This window comes from Cotesia typhae, unplaced genomic scaffold (genome assembly GCF_013202065.1).
Source record: "Cotesia typhae breed Kobodo isofemale line unplaced genomic scaffold, CoteBio_Ctyphae contig_44, whole genome shotgun sequence".
NCBI lineage: Eukaryota > Metazoa > Arthropoda > Insecta > Hymenoptera > Braconidae > Cotesia > Cotesia typhae.
Genome location: NW_027423753.1, coordinates 2,444,489 through 2,468,408, shown reverse-complemented (window position 1 = coordinate 2,468,408; position 23,920 = coordinate 2,444,489). Strand labels below are relative to the sequence as shown.

Here is a 23,920-nt window from a genome sequence, read left to right as displayed (position 1 = left end):
AAATTTTTTTCACAAAACTCAAATTTAAAAAATTTATTTCAAATTTTTAGAAGGCATCATTGTTATTATTATTATTATTATTATTATTATTATTATTATTATTATTATTATTATATTTATTGGTTTTTTAAAACTTGATACATAAATAATAATAATGAATTTCATAAAGAGATAAAGTATAAAATTCCACTTAAAAATACTAAAAAAAAAATCTAAACTCCTCTAAAAGTCTTAGAAAAAAAATCTAAATATTCGAATCCGACAAAAGAAAATCTTGAATAAATTAAACATTCAGCTAGAGAGACTCTGAATATTTACAATAACAAAAATCAAGAGATTTAAGTCGTTAAAATGTTTTCTTAAAAATCCATTCACTTGTTCAAGGCTCAGTATTCGGTTGTATATTACGAAACCTCATCTCTTGTTATTATATCTATATAAAAACAACTGGTCAACTAATTAATTGACTTATTGAATAAAAAATAGTAACAAGTAATTATAAATTGTAATAATAAATAAAAAATATATTGTAGTGGAGTTTTATTGACGATTTGTCTCGAGTTTTTGTCTATTTTTTTACCGATAATGAAATAAGAGAGATCTAAGTGGCTCTAAGTCAGAATTACGGCATTAAGAAGTTGAATTGTGACTTGTGACAATACTAAACGGTCTATGAATTTATAATTCCCGGCAACAATAATCGTATCGGATAATCGTAAGTAGTTTTGTCGTCGTAGAGGAAAACTTTCTCACCATTAGAAAACATAATACGCCGCTTGAATATATGTTTTGTGGACATTGTTCTGGTAAGCGCTCTTTGTATCATAGCAAAAACGCTAATTATTGTTATACTTTTCTTGTTATCATTATCATTGTTGCTTCTTGTATTCAATATATATATATATATATATATATATATATATATATATATATATATATATATATATATACATTATTGCACGCGATTATTCAGACGCGACTAGACACGCGACTTTGCGATTAAGATGAACGAATAAATTATTTTTCAACATAATGCTGACACTTAAATTGTTAAAATGACAAAATAGTTCATACATGCTTTTATTTTATTTTTTTATCAAAGAAACTTTGTTTATTAATTTATTAATTTTGCTAAAAGTTACTTCATTTTTTTTTGTAAACAAAAGTCTTTTTTCAATTATTTTGTTTTGCAATTTTTTTTTTGTTAAATGTTGATTTAGATTAATGTTTTCTCTTTAATTATTTAAAATTATTACCCCAATCATTTTTTTATAAATTTAAAAAATTATTTTTTAAGTAAAATAAATATTTTATATTTTAAAACTTCACAAATTAATTGCAAATTTATGATAAAAAAATTTTTTACGATAATAATTTTGGTAAAAATTTTTAAGATTAAATTTTGAAGCTTTTAATGTTTAGAAAAATTTTTTTTCGACTGAAAATCTTTGATAAAAAATATCAATGTAAAAAATTCATCGACTTTAAAGCAAAGAAAAATTTTTTGTATTAAATTTCCTTTTTTTTTAATTTTAACTTTGAATTTTTTAATGCAAAATTAATTTATTAAATATTCCAGAAATTGCAAATTAAATTTCCTCAAAATTTTTGTAATTAATAAAAAAAAAATTATATTTAATATAAAGATAAAAAATAAATTTCTTTACCGACAACTCGTTGAAATTTTCAATGATTAAATTAAAAAAAAAAAAATGTATAGAAATTCATAAATTTATCAAAGATTAATTAACCAAAATTTTAAAGTAACTTTGTCAAAAAAAAAAAAAAATGAGGTTGATAAATTAAAAAAAGCGACTTAATTATTTTCTCCAAAATAAATTAATTCCAACTCCAGCTAATTAATAAAAATACAAAATAAAATAACATTTAAATGACACATAACAAGAATATTTGGGAGTGAGTTTGGTACAAAGTTTCTGGTGGTGGTGGCTGGTAATAAAAGCCGTTCTCTAACCGCGAGCACTCAGACAATCACGGTGAGCCGTGCGAGCTCTGACAAAAGTTACTTAATTAAAATTTGCATTTAAATTCCATGTGGTGAGTTTATTTTATTTAGTCAAACACAACCCCCGCAGAAGATAAAAGTGTGTGATTTTTTATTTTTACAGTGAGTGTTAACAAGTGAAAAATCTCTAGAGCTTTAAATTAAATTTATTTTAATTAAATTCATTTCATTAAAAAAAAAAAAAAAAAAAAAAAAAAAATCAGTATGTCCTGAGTGTCGCGGTGTCCTCGGAATCCTAGCCCTGTTGAATGTTAATTAAGTTTGTTACCCGGGTGATTAACCTGTACTGCGAATAAAAATAAATTAAGGATAAGAAGTAAAGGACAATATTTGGATAAAATTACAATAAATTATAAATGATTAATAATAGTAAGATAGATCGTAAATAAATAATAAATACAACGCACTTATAAAATTAACAGTATAAGTTAAACTTTCGTTTTATTCGAACGAAAGTGAGTCTTTCGTGATATCGTGCTCGAGAAAGGTGAACCTTTTCCTCTTTCTCCGTTACTTCTATTCTATTATCCATCTTCGAAATATATTTCCGGTTTGGTGTTTACATACAGTATTTAATTTTGTTGATCAGTAATCGTTAGCTCGATATCATCATTTCTCTTTTAATTTTCTTCTCCGTTGCATAACCGTCGAAATTTAAATTTAAATCCAATAAATACAATAATAAAAAAGTTTACTTGATTGATGAGAAAAAATTTTTAAGCAAGCAGACAAATTTTTTATTTAAATATATTTTATTTGAATATATTTAATTCAATAAAATATTATTTAATTTTTCAAAATCAATTTTTTTTCTTTAAGTTATTTAATTTTTTATCAATGTAAAATTTCAATAACTTCAACACTGAAAAGTAAAATTTTGGAGAAAAATTTTTGAACCAAAAAAATTTTTTTATCTTAGATCTAAACAAAAAATCATTTTTTAAAATATAAATTGCTTGAGTCAAAAAAAATTTTTTTGGTTTCAAGAAATTTTCTGGTAAATCAAAAATTATCAAATTAATTTTTTGGTTCAAAATTTTTTTTTTTTTTTTTTTATTAAAAAAATTTCCTTAGTGTAATAAATAAATGACCAAATTTGATTAATTTCAGAGTATTATTTTTAAAAATATCCAGAAACCATGAGGTTTGCACCGATAACAGCAATTGTGATTGCGATGTGCTTAATCGCTCTAGTCAACTCTTTTCCTGCTTCTGAGACTCGGTTTCGCTCAAAGGTAACTCCAAAAACTATAATAACATCTTAATTAAATCAGCAAGCTCCTGATCAATTTTAATTTTATTAAAAAAATTTTCCTGGTGCAAGGAAAATTTTTAAAAAATTGTCAGATATCTGTTACTTTTATAACTAGTACCGATTTTTCAATTTATTTTATTATAATTTTATTATTTGATCTTATAGATAATTATTATTCATTAGTCCGGTTTGTTTTTGTTACAAAACCTTGTGCCCAATGTATCCGATTAATTTATACTTAAATAATTTTGAAAGGAGTGAAAAGTTGGTTACTTTTTTGGTTAATTTTTCGGTTACTCAACAGCGCACCGCATAATTATAAATATATTGTATAATATTTTATCCAATCAGATTACATTTATTGATTTATATTTAAATTCGTCACACTCTCGGTGTAACACATTCGAAATTGTAGTGGGCGAGGGTGAAACCCACTGGTTGCATTTTTGATTATAAAGTGTAGGGAATTTAGCGAGATAAAATAAAATCCAAGACGCATTCCTTCGGACACTCTCATGTGGAAAGTAGTTAGCGTATGCTCACGTACCATTTCACGTGCAATGAGTACATAGTAGGGGTTATCTTAATGTTTCGTCTCTTTACTCTGGCGAGTTATGTTGAGTTGAGTCTTTTCCCTTTCTGTTGATTTCATACACTCGACTGGTTTCTGCTTATAAATTTTATATTATTTTTTTCCTTCTGGGCTTGGACTATTCCATTTATTCATACAAGAGTAGTAATAAGTCATTTTAATTTCAAGTTTAAATTTATCACTTTTTAAGTATCCATTTTTTTTTTAATATTCTTAAATAACAATCTTACATAAAAAAATTTGAGTAAATATTTTAAATCGATATTTCAGTCTTGTTTCAAAATAATTACACCTTTCAATTAAAAAAAAAAAAAAAAAAAAAGGTTACGCTTTAATTAATAAATTATAACGCTTAGATAAAGATTAAAAGAATCTCTATTCAAGAATTTTAGCCCTCAAACGAGTATTTTATTGTTTTTAAAACAAGGGACATCTATTTGACCCAAGCATTTTTTTTTTTTTTATTTGAAGACGGTAAAATTTATTCATAATACCGAATTCTTTGAAAAATACCATCTTTTTTCAATCAAATTATTTTACTTGGTTCACAAATATATAGTTTTACTTATTAATCAATGAATTTTTATAATTTTTGAATCAAGATGAAAATTCTTGAACCAAGAAAATAATTTTGAAGAGTTTCACTGTCTTGAATCAAAACGAAAAATTTTTAAATCAAGTAAAATTGACTTGAAGCGGTAAAAAAATTAATTTTTCCACTTTTTATTAGTTGGTACAATAGCGGCATTACTCTAGATTAATAATCGTTTTTAATTTTTTTTTCCGATTGCTAGGAGAGTTGGAATCGTGGATATGGTCGCGTGTTTATTTTTTGAGACTCTCTACTTCATTAACTTATAATTTTTTTAATTTTGAATTTTTTCTGTATTCTTGAAATATTAGAAAAAAATTGATCGTAAAAATATTAATACATTTTAAATAATTTGTAGGAAAATTTAAAAAAATTTTTCAATTATTATTTTGATAGAATATAATTAAACAATTCAGGAATTAATTTTGAGTAATAATTTGTAACAATAATAGTTATAACAATAATGATATGTAATAATTTTTGTATTGATAAAATTATATTTTATCAAAATAATAGTTGAAAAATTTTTAAAAATTTTCCTACAAATTATTTAAAATGTATTTTTAATTTAGTAATTATTCCAAAGATCATAAACAACTCAATTAACCAATCATTGTTCATTAGATAAAAAACTAAACACACAATAATACGTCTCACATAATAAAACATAAATAATCTCAAGTCCTGCAAAAACAAACATAAGTAACGAAAATAAATGGCGTATGAAGAATAAAAATACGATGACTCAACGCGAACTCGGTTAATGACGGAAGTATTTATTCCCAGATCCGCATGGAGCGAGCTTGTGTTGCATATTGCATAAAAGCTGTGCGAATTACACCGTGACGATAATTCCCGGCCTTCACAGCGAGTATTTAAATCTCCCGATTTAATATAATCATCATTTTGTCTCCCGTCCTTGTCTGGGTTAACACAAATACAACTTATGAGCATCGACATTAAGGTATCCGTGGGTATATAGTATATACCATACCAAGATTAACTATTTTGTATTACTGATACACACCAACGCAATAAAAGTAAAAACACAAAACGCAAGATGAGTGGGATCATATTTATCAGTAGTAGTTTGACTTTGCACTTTCACTTTAAAACGGTTGCCTGCCAACTGGACACTTTCTTCGCTCGATCGATGCCCAATGGAAAGTACAAACCATCTCTATCTCTACTCACTAATTTACTGTATTTTTCAATTTTCGATAAATCGACCATCAAAATATATTGTTTGTAATTTTTTTTTTTTTTTTTTTTTTTTTTTCGAGTGAAAGATGACTTTTTAAAATTTTTATTTTTATAAATGTCATTATAGAATTTTTTTACTTGATTCTTTGTAATCATATGTGAAAGACGGATACAAAAATTATATTGACGTTCTAATTAGTAAATTGTGAAAGCCCACTTCTTTAAGAAGTGCATTGACAAAAAAAAAATAATTTGAATCAAGAGAAAAATTTTTTTATCAAGTAAAATTTATTTAACCAAAAAAAATTCTTTGTTTGAGAATTTTTCTACTCAAATAAAAAAAATGAAGCTCTTCAAAATTATTTACTTGATTCAATTTTTTTTTCTGAGTGCTCTTTTAAATTTTTTAGATAGTTATAGTCCACAGGCGTGTTGTTTTAGTAGCCTAAATAAAAATATTATACATATTATAGATATTGAATTAATTTTTAGAAAAAAAAATTTTTTTTTAATTTACTGTTTTTTTTTTTTTTTTTTTTTTTTTTTTTTTAGATAAATGGAGAATTTTCTATGTCCAGAAGGACATAGACAATTTGCTAATGAGAACATCAATCTGTAAAAATCAAGTCGACGGTCTAATTAGCAAATTGTCTAACTCCATTTTAGAAAATCTTCCATTTGTACGAAAAAATAATTAGTTAAAAATTTATTATCACTTTAAAAAAATATTTAATATCTAATATTTTGGGTTGGATCATTCAAATGATTTATAATTGGACTATTGCTACATTAAAATGTTAAAAAATCACCTTCTTTAAAATAAGGAGTTGGACCAAATCCTAATTAGATCGTCGATGTAAAAGAATATGTGAAAATTATATGTAGAAGTAACATATAAAAACCATAAATAAAATTAACATGTAAAAATTATTTATGAGAATCCTATGTAAAAATCTGGGATAGAATTATGTGTAAAAGTCACATACGGAAATTATTTGCAAAGATATTATGTAAGAATTATACATGAGAATCACATAGAAAATCATGCGTCAAAATTATAAATGAGAATTATATAGAAAAATCAAATATTTTTTATTTTCTTCAATAACATTCGATGAATTGATTCAAAAACACCATAAATTGTACATTTACATAATTCACTGTCATATAAAATATATAATAAGCCCTTATACATGTAAATGAACGTAAACAAGTTACATAACAACTCAATTAAAAAATGTTTTTGGAAGAGAATGTGCTCTAATTTTCAAAGGGCTGTTACCATGAAATAATTTAAAATGAAAGTAAACCAACGTGAATTGAGTAATTCCTTGGACAGGACCAGCCTCTCTCTTTTGCGGGATGTGGGATATCAAAAATAAATAACAACACCACCAACAACAACAATAATGATGATAATAATAAATTTAAAAAAATATGAGAGAATTTAAAGATAAGACGAATTACATCAAAGTTGTAGGAGAAATTTTATTGCGAAATAAAATTAGCATACGTGTAATACACTCTTTATTTGAATATATTAAGCGATTCGCGATCGGTAATCACTGATCAAAGTGGATATGAATTATAATTGTATTTTTATATTGTATTGATATCAGGTATGAGCTATCAGCGGCTATAAAATATGTGGGATTGTAACTGATTTAATTGAAGTATAATCATGTATATATCAACGGAACTTCCGGGTTAAATTCACTCGAGAAAGTCAAAAGTACTGAATGTTGTTGCTCTTTTATTTCCAGTCGAGGAATTAGGGACGAATTGTTTGAATATTTTATCTCGATTGTATCTATTATTGATACTTATTGTTATTTAAAAGCTTCCGTGGTCATAATTTGCTCTACTTGGTTTATCGATCATGATCATTTTTTCGGTTGAGTAGTTTGCTTTCAAAGATCCGGAAATGTAATCAAATAAGTTGTGGAGTATCGATTGATAGGGTTCGCGTGATAGATTGTTAGTTACACTTCAGATAAGAGAGAACAATTCTCTAGAAATAACTGATTTATCTAATTGGTGATAGTTCAGTTATATTGTTACGAAAAAAAATTTTCTGATGCCATATATGGCTTGATACGTCCATATTTATTTTTTTGAAAAAAGATAGTTTCAAAAATTTCCAACAGGTGGCGCATCATTGCTGAATTCTCTCCCTACCAGAGAGTTGAGTTTAAAATTTTTAGTTCTTGAATAAAAATAATTTCTTTCGCTCTGTAATGTTCTTGAAGAGATCTTATCTAACATTAATTTTAGTTGTATTAACTAAAAAAAATAAAAAATTATAATACTATTGTGGCATACGTTATCATTGATCATAAATAAAAAAAAAATTTTTTTTATGGAACATTATAATATTATTTATTCTTATTTTCTATATTTTAGATGCTGGAACGAGTTATGGTTAAGGAAAGTAACGAGGATCCAGCCGCAAGGGGCAAAAGGACTATTGGTATTTTACGACAGTTTTTTCCTAGTATAACCAAGGTATGTTATAATCACTTGTCCATTTTTAATTTTTATTTTTAAATATTAATGATTTTTCATCGAAAATTTATGAGCATATGTAACCACAAATCTTTAATAAAAAAAAATTGTACAGTAATATTTTATTCGAATACAAGATCCACATGTGAATTAATTTATAATTATAACCAGGCGATACTGGCACACACAGGAAACAAAAAAGGCCACTCTTACATCTTTAGTAGCATGTACTTCCGGTTTTTTTACCCTCTCTGATCTCTTAGATCAAAAAAGCGTGACGAAACGCGTGCGGTTTACACCAAGTAAATATATAAATAAAACAAAGTTGAGAGAGTACCTACACTACTTCTTTAATCGCTATTAAAATAAACAATAAAATTGTCCGGTTTGTTGTAAGTTAACTTCAGAAGTGTCTTTTATACTTTTTTTATTTTTTTGTCACGTCGGTAATTATCTTTACAGCAAACAAACATTTTACTATTGTATTTATTTAGACACTATAATTTTTTATGTCATTTTTATGGCAAAGAGATTGTTTTACGGCGCGAAATTATTGAAGAATTTATCAAATTTTCATCTAATAAAATTATTTTAAAAATTGAGAAAATTTTATACGACTTACCACTTCGAAAGAATAAGCCAGGGATGAAGAGGGCATCTTGAAGAAGCTGAAAAAAAATTTTTTTAATTATTTTAAATTAAATTTAAAAATTATATTCTTAGCAAAAATCTTTAAAACTTGGATTTAAAATCAATATTTAATTCACAATCTCAATTTAAAACTTTCATCACAAAAAAAAAAAAAAATACAAAAAAAAAATAAATTTTTGGAATAGATGATTGAGACAAAAGTCAACTCGATAGTGTCCGAAGTGATCAAAATACTGGGCCCGACAGTGTTGCGCACGACTTTGAATAACGGGGGTCAGAATAAGTCCCCGGAAGACAGCTCGAGGAGCGACGAGGACGGCTCCCTAGTGACCGCAGCCTCGCCCTTCGACGACGAGGAGTTGCTCGAGGAGGACACTGAGACTAATAAGGCTAACGAGATAAGTTCCGAATCGGACGCAACCAACATTAAGAGCAGTGAGCTCCAGAAAACACCAGAAGGTCCAATTTTGAATCTTGAATCTTCAGTGACATTATCAAATTATCATCATGATTCTTCTGTCCATCATCGCTGACACATATTAGATCAGAATCAAATACAAATAGATCATATAATAACCATTAATCATTAATCATACAATTATTAATGATTTAGTTTCTTATTATTATTATGTTGACCTTCTTACTATTTTCTACTTTCTAATGCCGTCCACCACACGAATATTACATACATATGCCATATCACCATTTAAAAAACTCGTAGTCTATTACTATTATTACTATTATTATTATTATTATTAATTTTATTATTGAGTTCAATGAAAGTAGGCAAAATTGAGCAAAGTAAAGAATATACAACAAATTTTTACGAATAACTTTGACTATATTCAATTTTTTAACAATTTATTATTAAACGTCGATAAAAAAAATAATTTCAAATAAATGACAAGAAATTAATTTTATTTACAATTCTATTTTAAAGCTGATTTAAATTTTTCCGGGGATAGTATTTTTTTCATACGAAATTAACGCCCTCTTTCGATCCAATAAATGAACCATAAAAAAGAACCTAATACACTGACCTTAATATTTCGCTTATTCTCTTAATAATATAGATTAAAAAAAATAATATTAAGCTGCAATTTCCAATACGAAACTTCCCAAAAGTCTAATGAAGAGATTAAAAAATAAATTGAGTTGAAAAATTGATTTTTCCAAAAGTTATCGTGTTTTCCCCTTAAAGATTTTAAAAATTGCCATAAGCAATTACAACCACTTAATTATGTAACAACAGCAATTAATTGATTAAAAAAAATTTCTATCAGTTAAAATAATAGTAATAATAATAATATCCGTCGCAATTTAAAAAAAAAAAGCCCAAAAAATCATAGGACGATTTTATGGAAATTTTTCTATCGCATTATTTTATGTTGTCTTTTTTTTTTCAAGGCTCCGTTTCTTCAACTCCGCATTGACCGGATTACCTTGAAATCTATTTGTCAATAATCATTTTATTTATTGATACTAATAAAAATTTAACTATTCAGACAAATTTATTTGAAAAATAAAAATTAGAAAGTTTTTGTATCCATCTAAAATTTTTTACATAATTACGAATGAATTTGTCTGGTTTTTTTTTGGGTCACGAGGGTAAAGAAAGATTCACTGATTCTAGGAGACGACTCGCGAAGCGGAGAAGCAAGTGCAAGACGCAAGCGTAGCGGAGTCGAACCACAACGAGGTGAAGGTCCAGTTCGCGGACCAGGACAATCTGGAAGCCGCTACCGACAGCGGCGATTTACCGCCGCTGGAGGAAATCGAGGTCCCGGAGGACGAGAACAGGAACAAGAGGTTCCTCAGCTTTGGCTTTGGAGGTAGTGGAGCCGCGGGAGGTAGTGGAGGCGGATCAGGAAATTTTCTCTTTGACATTATTCGAGTAAGTTTTTTTTAGTCTTGGCTTTTTTTACTTGGAATTAAATAAACATTTTTTGGGAAATTTCGTTTAATGATCGACAAAAAATATCACCGCAAGATTTAATTAGATTTAAGTTTAAGATAAAATTATTCATATTATCATTTTATTTTTTTTAATAATGAAACTTTCGGTACTTTATTTATGGTTTTTTAATGACCACAAGTTTCGAGGTTGCCGAAAAAACCCTACTTTCACTATTACAAAACTCGGATATATAAAAAATCGCTTAAAAAATTTAGTTTGTAGTTTTATTGTCTATAAAATTAAATCTTTAAGGAATTTTAAGAGAAAATTTCAGTTTTATAGAGATTTATAATTCTCAAAAAAATATTATACAAATTTGGAAATTTATATCAAAAATTATAAAATATTGTCTTAAAACAATTCTTAAAAATAATTTTCAACAAAGCGAATAAAAATTGAAAACATACTTGATTACATTTTTTTAAATCAGTTTTTATTTTTTTTTAATTAATTTTTTTTTTTCTTCAGTTTTGGTAAAAAAAAATTAACCAGTAAAACTTAGACAAATAATTTTGATTTTTAACATGAACTTTTGTCGACCATTAAACAAAATTCACCTTAAAAAAAAAAAAAAAAAAAAAAAAAAAAAAAAAACCCTTTTATAAATTTGACGGAAATTTCGAAAAAATATCGAAAAGGCTTTTTCTACTAACCAATTATTTGCAGCGAGTTACGGTACCTTTAAACAAGGGAAAATTTTATGAAAATAAAAAATATATGAAAAAATAAAAAAAAAATAGTGTTGAGCTAAAATAAAATAAAGAGATAGAAGAAATGATGAAAAATAGAAATAAATATAAAAACGACTGGTGTGTGTCCTAGCAAGCAGCCGACGGGGCGGCCAGAGCGGCAGGGACGGTTTACCGCGTGATAGCGGGCACACAAAGCCTCGGTCTAGGTCTAAGCGCCTCGCGAGATCTAGCACCGTCCCCTACAACCGCAGCAAGTGCCGCCCCCGCAGCCCCCGCCACCCCCGCAGCCGCCCCTGCGCCCGGAACTGCCACGCAACCATCGGTACGCCATTCCTTCCGACAACCACAACTAATTAAATATAATCCACTGTACTGTACTATATAAGCTACTTATTTTCTGTTAATCACTTATTCTTAATTTCTACACGGAGAGAGTTAAATAAAATTACACGGTAGGAAATTAATTCCTACTACTTATGTCATTATATCTTTAAAAATGTCAGTAGTTGACAAGATACAAGGTCATTTCTTAATTATTGATATATAAGCTCATCCCGATGTTACACTTATCAAGAGCTTTCATTTGAGTACCCACATGCATTTTCATATATTTTTCATATATACATATATATATATATATATATATATATATATATATATATATATATATATATATATATATATATATATATATATATATATATATATATATATATATATATATATATAAATATATGAAAAATTGATGTGGGTACTCAAATGAAAGGTCTCGATGAGTGTAATGTCAGGGTGAGCTTAAATCTTTAAAAATGTCAATAATTCACAAGATACACGGTCATTTCTTAATTATGTATCTAGAGATAAAGAATTTTTGAATGCAGCCTAAATATTTATCATAATAAATTGACTATCGGTGAGAATTCTCTCCGTGTATTTGTCTGTCAGCTAACATTTTTTTGGTCAAACTCCCAATTTTTATTATCAATTATTTTTCTGCAATGCAATCTCTAGTTCCACCTCTTATTCCCATAAAATTCCGAATCACATTACTCGCTCTTTTTAATAATTAATTATTAATCACTAACCTACTGCACATTTATGCTTGACGCGCCACTGCACTTTCGTCTGACAAAAATTGGATTTTTTTTTTCCATTCCTTCTGGCACTTTTTACTACTGTAATATTACTGTAATATTTTTACTATAATTATTGTTCGTCTTGGTCTAATTAATCCAATGGAATTTGGTTTAGTAACTCAGTCAAATTAAAGAGATCTTCAGCATCGAAAGACAATTAATTATTCATTCACAATGGCTTAAAAAAAGGTTTTTTAAGATTATATTAGAAAAGAGATGAATAAATAAATAAATTTTAGATAAATAAACTAGTAAATAATTTTTTTTTTTTTTTTCAATTCGACACTTCAATAATTGATAAAAAAGATCTCTTTAATTAAAAAAACTAACACCGAGGCTTCTTTTAACAAAAAAAAAAAAAAAAAAAAAAAAAAAAAAATAACAATTAATCACTCCCGCAATCGCGTCCCGTCCAGTGCGCCGTCCAGCCGAAGATCCTGACGTTCATATTCATAAATAAAACATGAACCAACACGTCGGCCCAAAAAAAAAATTAAAAAAAAAAAACAAACCAGGACGAACCATTAATGCGTATCTACAAAACAATTATTCAAAAAATAAAAATTCAATCGAACAAAAATTAATTTTTTATCCCAGTACCTTCGTAGTCTAGACTCTAGAGTAGTTACGTTTAAATAAATGCACAAATCACTTAAAAGTATTGTAAATTACTTTTAATCGTGCTTGACATTAAAAGCACATTACATGTAGTGATAGATCCTGCGAAACAATTGCGACAGGATCAAGGGGGACTGGATGCAACGGGCGAAAATGGAACGCCGTTGCGAAATAATCTATTATCATTATTATTAGTGTTATTATAAATTTCTCTTACAACTAAATGTCTGGGCATTAGAAATTATTTTTTATAAATAAATGAAATCCTTTAATAGTCCTCTCCTGGCACTGACATCCTCGACGAATTACTCGATTTTTATTTAAATAATCGATAACATTTTACAGTTAGTCGCGGGCAGTGGATCGGCACCAAGTGACGGAAACTCGACAGTAAGAACTGAAGAGGAAGCGGTACCCGGACCTATTACGAGGCTATTCGTAATCGCTAATCGGGGGATTTCCAATCTTGTACAGGACATTATTCTCGTAAGTGCTTGTTGGTCAATAGAATTTTTATAAATATAAAAAAAATTAAAATTATACACTGAAAAAATTTTTTTTGTTGAACAATATTGAGATAACTAATTATTATGTTAGCATTGAGATGACAAATCATATTTTATATAAAAAAAACAGCTTTGTTAATCCAGCAGAACCTTTTAGTTAGTTTAAGAGAGGAAGAACTTTAAAATAATTTTTTTTTTCACAATTATTGATTAATTATTTAAACAAATTCACAATTATTTTACATCCGATTTCGGACAGTTCAAGAAAACTATTTTTATTTTCTTTTAAATCTTGGTTAAAACCAATTTTTCTTAATTTAACGTGATGATTGTTGACTTGATTTTAGGAGCAATGATAAAAATGTCCCAAAATATTTTTATTTATTTCTAAATATAAATATTTACGAAGCTTTGTAGACGTTCAAAAATGGTTAAAAGAATGTTATATTTTTTTTGAAATATTTGTGGTTTATGGTTGGTTCAAAAATTAATTATTTAAGGGATTGTACACACTTAGAAGAAGTTTTTTTAATTATTAATGTAAAAATTAATATCAGGATGGATTAAGCCATATGAGAACACGGAAAAAAAATTAAATAATTACAATTATTATCGTTCTTTCTTTTAGATGCTAAAGCCTTCGAATATTGTTGACTAAAATCTACTTATGGTGTTATTTACCATCACGATAAGTAGATTTTAGTAAATAACATCCCAAGGCCAGTAGCTAAATTATGAAAAAATAATAATTATAATTATTCAATTTTTTCCAAGTACATGACCATATAAAATTTTTTTGCAGGTGTAATTAACTTTATTTGTTACTACAACATTTTTGACTGCAATCTCTTTTGTTATTTTAACGAAATAATTTTTATGAGTGTAAGATGGTTAATTACGATTAGATAATAACTTCTAACAATTGGTAATAAAGTGATTTTACACTTACACTTATAATAACACAACGTCGGTTGTTCTAAGAGATTGTAATTGATTGGTATAGATTGTATTTTTTGTATCGTGACTAATTGAGTCACTGTTGCCGCGACCGGCAAGATTGACTTGCATTCAATCGATCATGATTGATATCTTATTGCAATTGTGCAATTACTTTTTGTGCAAAAATACATTACATTTTTTAATTTTTTTTATTAGAAAGTTTTTTTTTTTCTCTTACTTTTGCAATTTTATACGGCTAAATTTGTTACAAAATTAATTGGAGAATTTTTTTTGTTATGAAAAATATTTAACTATTCAAAGATGATTTGAAAGTAATGAATGTAATTTGTGTCATTTTAAATTTAGTAATATATAATTCTCTATGACAGAATAATTTATTACTACAATTTATAAATTATTTAGAGCATATATAACTTAATAAAAATTGAACTTTTGCGATTGAACTATTTTATTGTTTTATAAAATAAAATTAAATAAAATAATAAAGGTAGAGTAACATAGATAATAAAAATATCTGAGTGGAATACCAAACGGTCAAACCGTGAACGTTTTCCAAGTCAATTCGTGATGCGAAATTAAATGTGTATTTGTTGCAAAAACTGCGCCAAGTATTTCAAAATTATTTTCAATGGCGTTTTATATTTTTTTATATTTTTCATTGGATCAATTATTTTTTATATTAATTGTTATTATAATTTTTTTTTTCGCCAAAATGTGAGCTGATAAAAAAATTAACTTTATCCAAAAGAAAAAATTTTTAATCGAAACTAATTTCACATTTTTTTTTTTTTTTTAATTAATTTATTATATTATTTATTTTAAACTAAAAAAAAAATTTTAATAATTCTAAAAATCTGAGTTCAATAATTTTTCTCTTGAATAAATTTAATTTTTCATTAATATATTGTATCGTGTAGACAACATAATCTGATTATCAGTCAATTGATATCAATATAAATACAAATGGAATGAAAAATATATAACCCAAGGTTAATCAAACCGCAGGTCCTTTTATTTATTACATTTAATTTATTGAAATACATTTAGTAAGACAAAAGTAGCTCCTTTACGTAAGAAGAAACCCCGAGTTCCTAAAAAGAAATAAAAACTTAAACTGACAGGCTATTTCGTAGAGAAAGTCGCCAAGTATTTTTTGCTTTCCCTCGATTCGACTCGCTATTATTACGTAATTAATTATTTATAGTTATCTAGACCAGCTGCTAATATATTATTAAACATTTTTCATTGCTAAAGGTTAATTATTTATTATGTTTTGCAAATTAAATTCTGTGTTTGAAAATTGATAATACAGGGAGAAAATTAAATTACATAAAATTTTCAGTGTTGATCATCTAAATCAGTATTAAAATTTGTCCAGTATTAAAATAATTAGGTCTATAAGTTTTGAATTAAAATTAATAATCATTTAATAGAAATTTCTATAATTAGATAAAATTACAGCTGTTATTAATATGTTATTTAGCTTTATTAAATAATGACTTTTGTTAAATTGTGCTGTACTTTCTTAAATATTGACGTTTTTAAAGATATAAGCTCATTCCGATGTTACACTCATTAAAAGCTTTTATTTAAGTACCTACATGCATTTTTGATATATTTATATATGTTATATATATTTATATATATAAATATATGAAAGATTGATGTGGGTATTCAAATGAAAGCTCTTGATGAGTGTAACATCAGGATGAGCTTATATCTTTAAAAATATCAATAGTTCACGAGATACAAGGTCATTTCTTAATTATAATTAAATTTTTGACAAAAAAGCAAAAAAAAAATAGATTGATTTTTTTAAATTACTGACATTTAACGCTTACACATTTACAAATTTATGTATCTTGCAAGTTACAATACATAAAAATAAAAACTCGTACCATAAAATTTTATTTCTGATAACATGTGAGTCGCAGTATTGCATAACAATGCTAATAAACTCGTTTTTGTCTATTTTATGCAACTAAAATTTTTCTACAATAAATTTTTCAAACCAACGAAACTTGTATCAATAATTAAACTGTTCATTTTTTTTTTCAGAGACTTGCAGCAACGAGCGAACGAATTGTCAACTTCAAAGCACGATTAATCACATCCATCATATGAAATAGTGTAATTAGCCTAACTAGACAACAAAACAACTAAAGAATCGTAGGTACGACGCAGTAACGAAAAAATAAGTAGTTGCTCTTTGTTCCTGTGATTCAAAAATAAAATACAATGGATTTGCAGCATCACAATCTATTTTACTGTTATTCTATTCCGTTTTTTTTTTTTTTATTTATTCAAGTAAATGGAATAATGTAGTTGATAAATAATTACTGTAAACTTGTAAATATTTAATTAACTAAAAGCTCGATGTTTGTTTTCTCTACGTACTTATTTGGACTGTTTTTCGTCATAAACTTCATGTTACTTATTAATTATTATTATTATTATTATTAGTAATGTGAAGTGCTCGTGTGATCCATTGCCTTGGACAATTTTTCTTTTGTCTCTTTTTTAGCTGGATTAATTTTTTTTTTTAATTAAGAGGCAAAGGTGTAATTGTTTTAATATTAATGTTAGATTTTATTATTATATAATTGATAATTATTAATTATAGTTGTAGTACAATAATGTTCAAAGAGAATTTAAATATTTGGAATTTATTGAAAATTTTTGGTTACTTTTTTTAGTTGAATTTTAATGTAAATAAATAAACTAAAAATGAAATTGAGTAAATTTTTATTTATGTTAAATTAATGATTAATATTCTTAATTTTTTTTTTTAACAAAATTTTACACTCACCAAGAGCTTTGATTTAAAAAAATTCAATATTGAAAAATGTTAATATTGTAAGTCAGTGCAAGGTTGTGCAATAAATTTATCTCAACACGATTTGGTGTTATTATGTATTGTCAACAAATCAAAAATGAGAAGAGTGACTCACACAAGTAATAAATAATACTTTTAAAACAAAGTTGTAAAAAAATTTTTAAATAATATATTTCAAAAATTTTTTTTTTCATTTTAAAGAAAAGCTATTACAGTGCAAGTACAATTTGAAATAACTGCTAATTTTAATAAAAACAATGGGTCCCGCTACTGTATATACGGCCCAAAAAATTTTTTTTATCATAATTATGGTAGTAAATATAGTTTCAGTAACATCGAAACTGAAAGAATTGCAAAACGAAGATCCACTATCTTCATGGACTGGAGGTATTCTAAAAAATATTAACTTTGAAGAATTTAAAATAAAATTAATTTTTTTATTGTTAAGATATGTTTGCTGAATTTAACAACGAATACATGGTTCTAATTGACAAGGAATATTCGTTATCTGACCATATCAAAAAAGAAGATCTTGAAAATTTGACAAATGTTTTGCGCAAGAAAAATGATTGCCCAGGATTTATTCACAGTTGTTCGTTAAAAGTAAATTACTTTAAAAATATATATTTTTGTTTTTAAATCGCGTCCTAAATTCCGAAAAGGCGTAGTAGCAGCTAGACAAATTTTTTTTGTCAGAAGGGTGTAAAAAAAATTTTTTTTCTTCCATTAACCTTGAAATAACTCAAATAGTTCAAGACATACATATTTTTGGCGTTAAGAAAAATTTTATAAAATTAAAAAAAGTGGATCAAATAATATCAAAGTTTTAGTACAAAATCTTGACAAAAACTTTTAAAAACAAAACTAGATTAAAGTAAAATACTGAAGAATAAGAAAATTCAACTATTAAGAGAAGATACACAACAAATTAATGCAAAATAAGATGACACAAAAAATTAATACGCCTTTTTGGTTTTGGAATTTTTTTTTTTTTATCAATTTAAGCTTAGAATATTTTTGCAAAGCAAATGGCAAAAATAAAAATTTGTCTATGCTTTTTTGGAATTTAGAATACGATTTTTTCGACTTTGTTTAATTGACTATACTTTTTCTAGAAATCATCAAATGACAAATTCCAAATTTTTAATGATAGGTATTTTTGTTTGTGTAATCATACTTATGACAGTGATATCGATACAAATAAAAGTGTATTGAGTCATTTACATCGTAACATTTTTAACTACCCTCCATCTAAATTACTCGACTCTTTTTGCGTTGATCCCATTGAACTGGAAAGCAATTAGTAAGTAATGATCATCAAGAATTGATATATTTACTGACCACGCGATTTAATTAAATATATATATTTGTAGTGTTGTAACTGGAGTAAGATTCCGAAGGTATCAAAATAGAATCCATCTTGAAGTGCAAAAGGCGAAGTTAATCAATGGGCGGATTATTTTGAATACCGTCAAATGGCACTTTCAAGAAAGATGTGTTAATTCAACAAAAATATTTACAAGAAACAGCAATTTTATCTACGACGGTTTTAAAATTGTATTGAATGATTTTGTCCTATCAGAAAAAGCTGTTGTTACAGGTTAATTATTTAATCATTTTTACACCACTATTTCCGAAATTTTCACGTACAATTTTTTTTCCACAGGTGTAAAATTTGGAGAAAATGTAATCGGTCGGTATCTCAACGATAATAACAATATCCATAGAACAAAACTTCCAATTGTCAAAAAAATAGAATGCAAGAGGTATGGAACATACACAGAAAAAAAAATTTACTTGAATCAAGTAAATAATTTTGAAGAATTTCATCTTCTTGATTTAAGTAGAAAAATTCTTAAATTAAAAAATTTTTCTTGGTTTAAGTAAATTTTTTTCAATTTAAGAATTTTTCGTCTCGATTCAAGACAATGCAACTCTTCAAAATTATTTTCTTGGATCAAGAATTTTTCTCTTGATTTAAGTTAATTTTTTTTTCCATGTATGAATCATAATTTTTATTTAATTTAAAATCTAATGACTAAATTTATAATTTTAGAACCGATAATGTTTTTAAGAACTTTGATAAAATCCGGCCATCAACGGCATTAGTAGGAAATAACACCATATTGAGCGGTTCATGCCAAAATCATTTGTTCTTCAATACAACTTCTTTTGATTTAGACTATCAGCAGCACATAATTCCATACATAGATTTACGTGAAGTAGTTACTAGCCCACCCGAACCTATTCGCGGAATCGGTTGGTATTATCGTGGCGCTCTAGAATATGGAGGGTTTCTAGGATTGAGAGTCTTCGTCAATAAATACTATTAATTACTATCAATTTTAATGTATTATAAATTAATTACAAGCACATTTTGTAACATTAAATATCTCATTGTAATTTGACACAATTTTTGTTGCTAAAATATACATAGCTAAAGCCAAATTAAATTAGCGGGTGTATTATTTGTACGATGCACACTTAAGTTTCTTGTTAATATTTAATTAGATTTATTAAACGCCAAAAAAGCTCCAAAACTGTTAATTTACTTTTTAAAAAAATTACACTTTTTTTTTTTAAATCTTACTCGTATAAAATTTACAAAAATATGAGTATGTATAATATCTTATGATTATGATTAATATGTATTTATAAAAATAGTAATTTACAATAAATTGTCACACGGTGACTCGCTGGGACACATGCAATCGCAAGAGTCCCACCGTTTTAGCTACGGAGGCGATGTAACAGGGTCAGCATCGGCAATACCGACGTACACTGGGTCCCCAATCCGGACCACTCCATTGGGTCCTTTCAAGCCCATATGGACGCCCATTACTGGATTGTCTTTGGTGTAAGGACGCAAATCAGGATCTTCAATCAGTCTGTATCTGTAAATATTTTATCATTTTTATAAATACCGAGAGTTTTACAAGACAAGTTTCTCAAGAATTTTATAAAAAATTTATTGTGTTTATAATTTAAGTTGTCATTTGATAAATTACTATCAAGCTCATTAATATTTAGTACAATAAAAAAAATTACTTGATAAAATAAAAATATTTTTGATCCAAAAAATTACTTCTTTAATAAATTATTAATTTATTTTAATTGTTATTTTTTAAAATAAATAATTAATTTATTTTAATTATTATAATTTTTTTAAATAAATAATTAATTTATTTTAATTACTATTATTTTTTTAATAAATTAAAATGAAATATTTTGAAACAAGAATGAAATTTTCAAGATAATATTTTTATTTAATCAAGTCTTCTGCGCGAGTGTTAGTCGTTAATTAAATTATCTAAGTAGTTACGTTCTCAAAGTCTTAAGTGGCTCCATTTTAGGATCTTTAACACCAAGCTCTGGATGAACAGTAGTGAAGATACATCTGGTACAAGGCTTGACGTTTCTAAATAAAACACCGCCGATTTTTATCCAGTCCCAAGAATCTTCTTCCAAAGGTTCTGCGCCTTTAACCAAGAAATTAGGCCTGAAATTTAGAGGAACCACTGCATCTTCTATTCGCGTGTTCAAATCATTGATCGAAGCTTCGTTCATCAACGTGTAAGCTGTTGCGTCTGGATAGGCGCCCTGTTTTTAAAAAGTTAAATAAAAGTTATCCGGTATAACCTATTAGTGTCTTTTTCTTGTCTAAAAACGTCTTTAAAATCACTTTTTTATGTAAAAATAGCAATTAACCGATTAAAAAATTTTTTTTTAAGTTTAGAGATCATTTTTTTTTTAACAGTGTGCTTTTTGTATCAATTATATGTACAACGTGCACAGTAAAAAATTTTGCGTCAGTGCGTCAAAAAAATTTATGTTAAATATTTTTTTTTTTTTTTGTTAATTTAACACAATAAATGTTAAATTTACACATAAAAGTGTTAAATATCTAACACAAAAATTTTTAACACAAAATTTTTTTACTGTGTGGCTGTCAGGCATGCAAAAAAAAAATGAATGAAAAGGAATGAAAAAAAAAAAAAAAAATGAACATACTGCATCGGATTTTTCCATAAGAGGAAATCCCCGATTATTTTCTCTAACATCGCGACACGGTCCATCAAGCGAATAGTAGACCAGTCTGAGGCCAGTGTCCTCTTGAAGAAGAAAGCGGGACAGCCAGCGGGCAACTTCTTCACCGCAATCGCAGGCAGGAACGGACTGACTCCAGACTGCGGCTTTAAAGGTCTTGCTCCCGATCTGGGCCAGATCTATACTAATAGTCATCATTCCTGGAGCGCGGAGGGTCAATACTGAGCCTGCTACGTTAGGAATCACTTGGACCATTCGTGGCAGCTGTCTTCCAGTGACGAACTTTCCGGATAAGTCTATCACCATCAGAGTACGGTCTCTAAGCCATCCGGACTTGCAGCCCAGAGGAGTGCACTCAATCGCGGTCTCTCGGATGCAGCCCAAGGATTTCACTGGGAAGACGAAGATGTCGCTCAGCTCGCCGACTTTTCGCCACTTGCTGGGCAAAATGTAGACCTTGCCTCGTCGCCACCACCACCAGGCAAAGACGAGCAAGGTTGTTGTTCCTATTGCTAGGGCTGTTATGTAGCTCATTCTTGTTCTGTCTGTTGAAATTATTTTTTTTTTATTTAATTTTTAAGATTATTAAAATTATTTTTAAATTTGTTAAAATTGAGTTCATAATTTTCTTTTAAAATTGATGTATCTCCGAAGATATTGAAAATAATCTCACAACATACAAACATTTTTTATAAGAAATTTTGTCAGCTACAATTTTGCTCTCTTATGATTTTTTCATAAAATCAATCCTTTAAGAGTTATGTTCAATTATGTAACTATAAGATTAAATTTTCCCGAATAACTCAATATAAAAATATAAAAATAATTATCACAAAGTATTTTATAAAAAATAATAATAATTTTTTTTTAATTACTTTTAAAATTAGAGTTAATAGTTACTATTAGTGTTCATGGTCACCTGATTTTTTTGCAACAAAAAACTTAGTAATTAGAGACTTTAAATTCTTGATTCTAGAAATTTTATGCTGACGTTGCTTAAAATTATTATACTGTATTATTAAAATATTATTTACAAAAAAAAATAATTTTTTTTCGATAATAAGTAATCCATCAATTTTACATTCATGATAAATTATTTCAGCCTTTTAAGAGCAATTCAACGCAATTATTAATTACATAACTGAAATAGAAAATAAAAAACAACCTTTCAAAATTTTTTTTCTCTTAAAAAAAATTATAAACAAAAAAAAATAAATAGTAATAAAATGACTACTTACCCATTTTATTATTTAAGCATTAGCACAAATAAAACAAACTTATATTTAAATGTGTTTATTTATTCATTTAGATATGAACTGATAACACCAAAATATAAAAAGAGTGATAACGATCGCTTGGCTGCCGGCACACGACTAGACGCTGTAAATTTGCGGTGAAGTCTATAGTGTTAAAATTCACTAGATAATACTAGACAGTACTGAGTACTATACTCTGCACTATATATATATAGTAATACAGACTAATATTATTTTCGCTCGCAAGTATTGGTGAAGTATGCGTAATAAATACCATCTATGTTAAATATATATACAAGGAATCACGCACCGCGCATCTCAAACACGAAAGATACCGTTATCGATCCACGCAACATTTACTGTTGCGTTTGATTGTTGCTCAAGTATATCATCCGTAAATAATTCACTCTAACTGTAAAAGTATGAATGAGTAACAAATTAGTGTAACTAAAATTCTATTTTATGCAAAAATTATTTTATTTATCGATAAATAATCTTAATTGATACCTTCAAAATTAGTTTTTTAATTACTTCATTTTAAAATGCATTATTCATGATTTGGAGGGATTTTTAATAGTTTCTTCATTCAGTTTAATTATTTTCTCTTTATATTAATTGATGATTATCAAGCAATTAATGATATCTTTGTATTAATCTTGGAAATTTTTATAGTTGTTGCATGGAATTTTATTTATTTCTGCAAAAATACATTTTTGCTCCAAATACTTAAAGAAGAAATAAATTTATTTCAAGTGAAAAATTTCAACACATTTTTTTTTCAGATTTAAAAAAAATTGTATGTTGAATTGTAGTTTTAAAATTTTTATTAATAAAAAAATTATTACAGAGAAAATAAAAATTCATTTTGTAGAATTTTTAGAATTTCCTGTTTATCAAAAAATTATTTCAAAGTTGTTTTTAACAAATAATTGTTAAGAAACAATTAACACAAGTTTTTTTTTAATTTTACCGAAAAATGATCGGAAAATTTTCTCATTAAAAAAAAAAAGTATGAAAATTTTTAAATGTCAGCCAATTTTATTTTTATCTAATTTTAGTATGATATATTGTATTTATTCGGTAACTGT

At 26.7% G+C, this 23,920-nt stretch overlaps 4 protein-coding genes across 9 annotated transcripts in view; 2 read left to right on the top strand and 2 right to left on the bottom strand.

Moving 5' to 3' along the window:
• Window positions 1-23,920, bottom strand: part of LOC141529077 (coiled-coil domain-containing protein 102A) — a 98,032-nt gene that overhangs the window by 20,898 nt on the left and 53,214 nt on the right. Inside the window, exon 3 of the mRNA XM_074245442.1 lies at window positions 8,796-8,841. The gene's annotated coding sequence lies outside the window, so the exon portion shown is untranslated. The remainder of the gene's footprint in view (window positions 1-8,795; window positions 8,842-23,920) is intronic.
• Window positions 694-17,481, top strand: LOC141529083 (uncharacterized). Of its 5 annotated transcripts, none has more exons than XM_074245464.1 (7): window positions 694-806; window positions 3,137-3,261; window positions 8,072-8,173; window positions 10,458-10,718; window positions 11,604-11,795; window positions 13,573-13,713; window positions 16,752-17,481. In XM_074245464.1, exons 2-7 carry the CDS (start codon window positions 3,166-3,168, stop codon window positions 16,815-16,817), a joined length of 858 nt encoding a protein of 285 aa, XP_074101565.1. In that variant the 5' UTR covers window positions 694-806; window positions 3,137-3,165; the 3' UTR covers window positions 16,818-17,481. The 5 variants fall into 5 exon arrangements, with proteins under 5 accessions (XP_074101565.1, XP_074101563.1, XP_074101564.1 ...); XM_074245462.1 differs by lacking the exon at window positions 694-806 and adding an exon at window positions 1,781-2,395; XM_074245463.1 differs by lacking the exon at window positions 694-806 and adding an exon at window positions 1,782-2,058.
• Window positions 17,739-19,982, top strand: LOC141529081 (uncharacterized). Its single transcript, XM_074245457.1, has 6 exons — window positions 17,739-17,916; window positions 17,978-18,132; window positions 18,645-18,832; window positions 18,903-19,129; window positions 19,196-19,295; window positions 19,586-19,982. The coding sequence occupies exons 1-6, from the start codon at window positions 17,787-17,789 to the stop codon at window positions 19,860-19,862; spliced, it is 1,077 nt and encodes a 358-aa protein (XP_074101558.1). The 5' UTR covers window positions 17,739-17,786; the 3' UTR covers window positions 19,863-19,982.
• On the bottom strand, window positions 19,854-22,973 carry LOC141529082 (mitochondrial amidoxime reducing component 2). 2 transcript variants are annotated; one of them, XM_074245459.1, is made up of 5 exons: window positions 22,815-22,959; window positions 22,452-22,717; window positions 21,541-22,121; window positions 20,852-21,129; window positions 19,854-20,423 (listed from the first exon to the last, which is right to left on the bottom strand). In XM_074245459.1, the coding sequence occupies exons 3-5, from the start codon at window positions 22,108-22,110 to the stop codon at window positions 20,264-20,266; spliced, it is 1,008 nt and encodes a 335-aa protein (XP_074101560.1). In that variant the 5' UTR covers window positions 22,111-22,121; window positions 22,452-22,717; window positions 22,815-22,959; the 3' UTR covers window positions 19,854-20,263. The 2 variants fall into 2 exon arrangements, with proteins under 2 accessions (XP_074101560.1, XP_074101559.1); XM_074245458.1 differs by lacking the exon at window positions 22,452-22,717 and having other exon boundaries at window positions 22,815-22,973.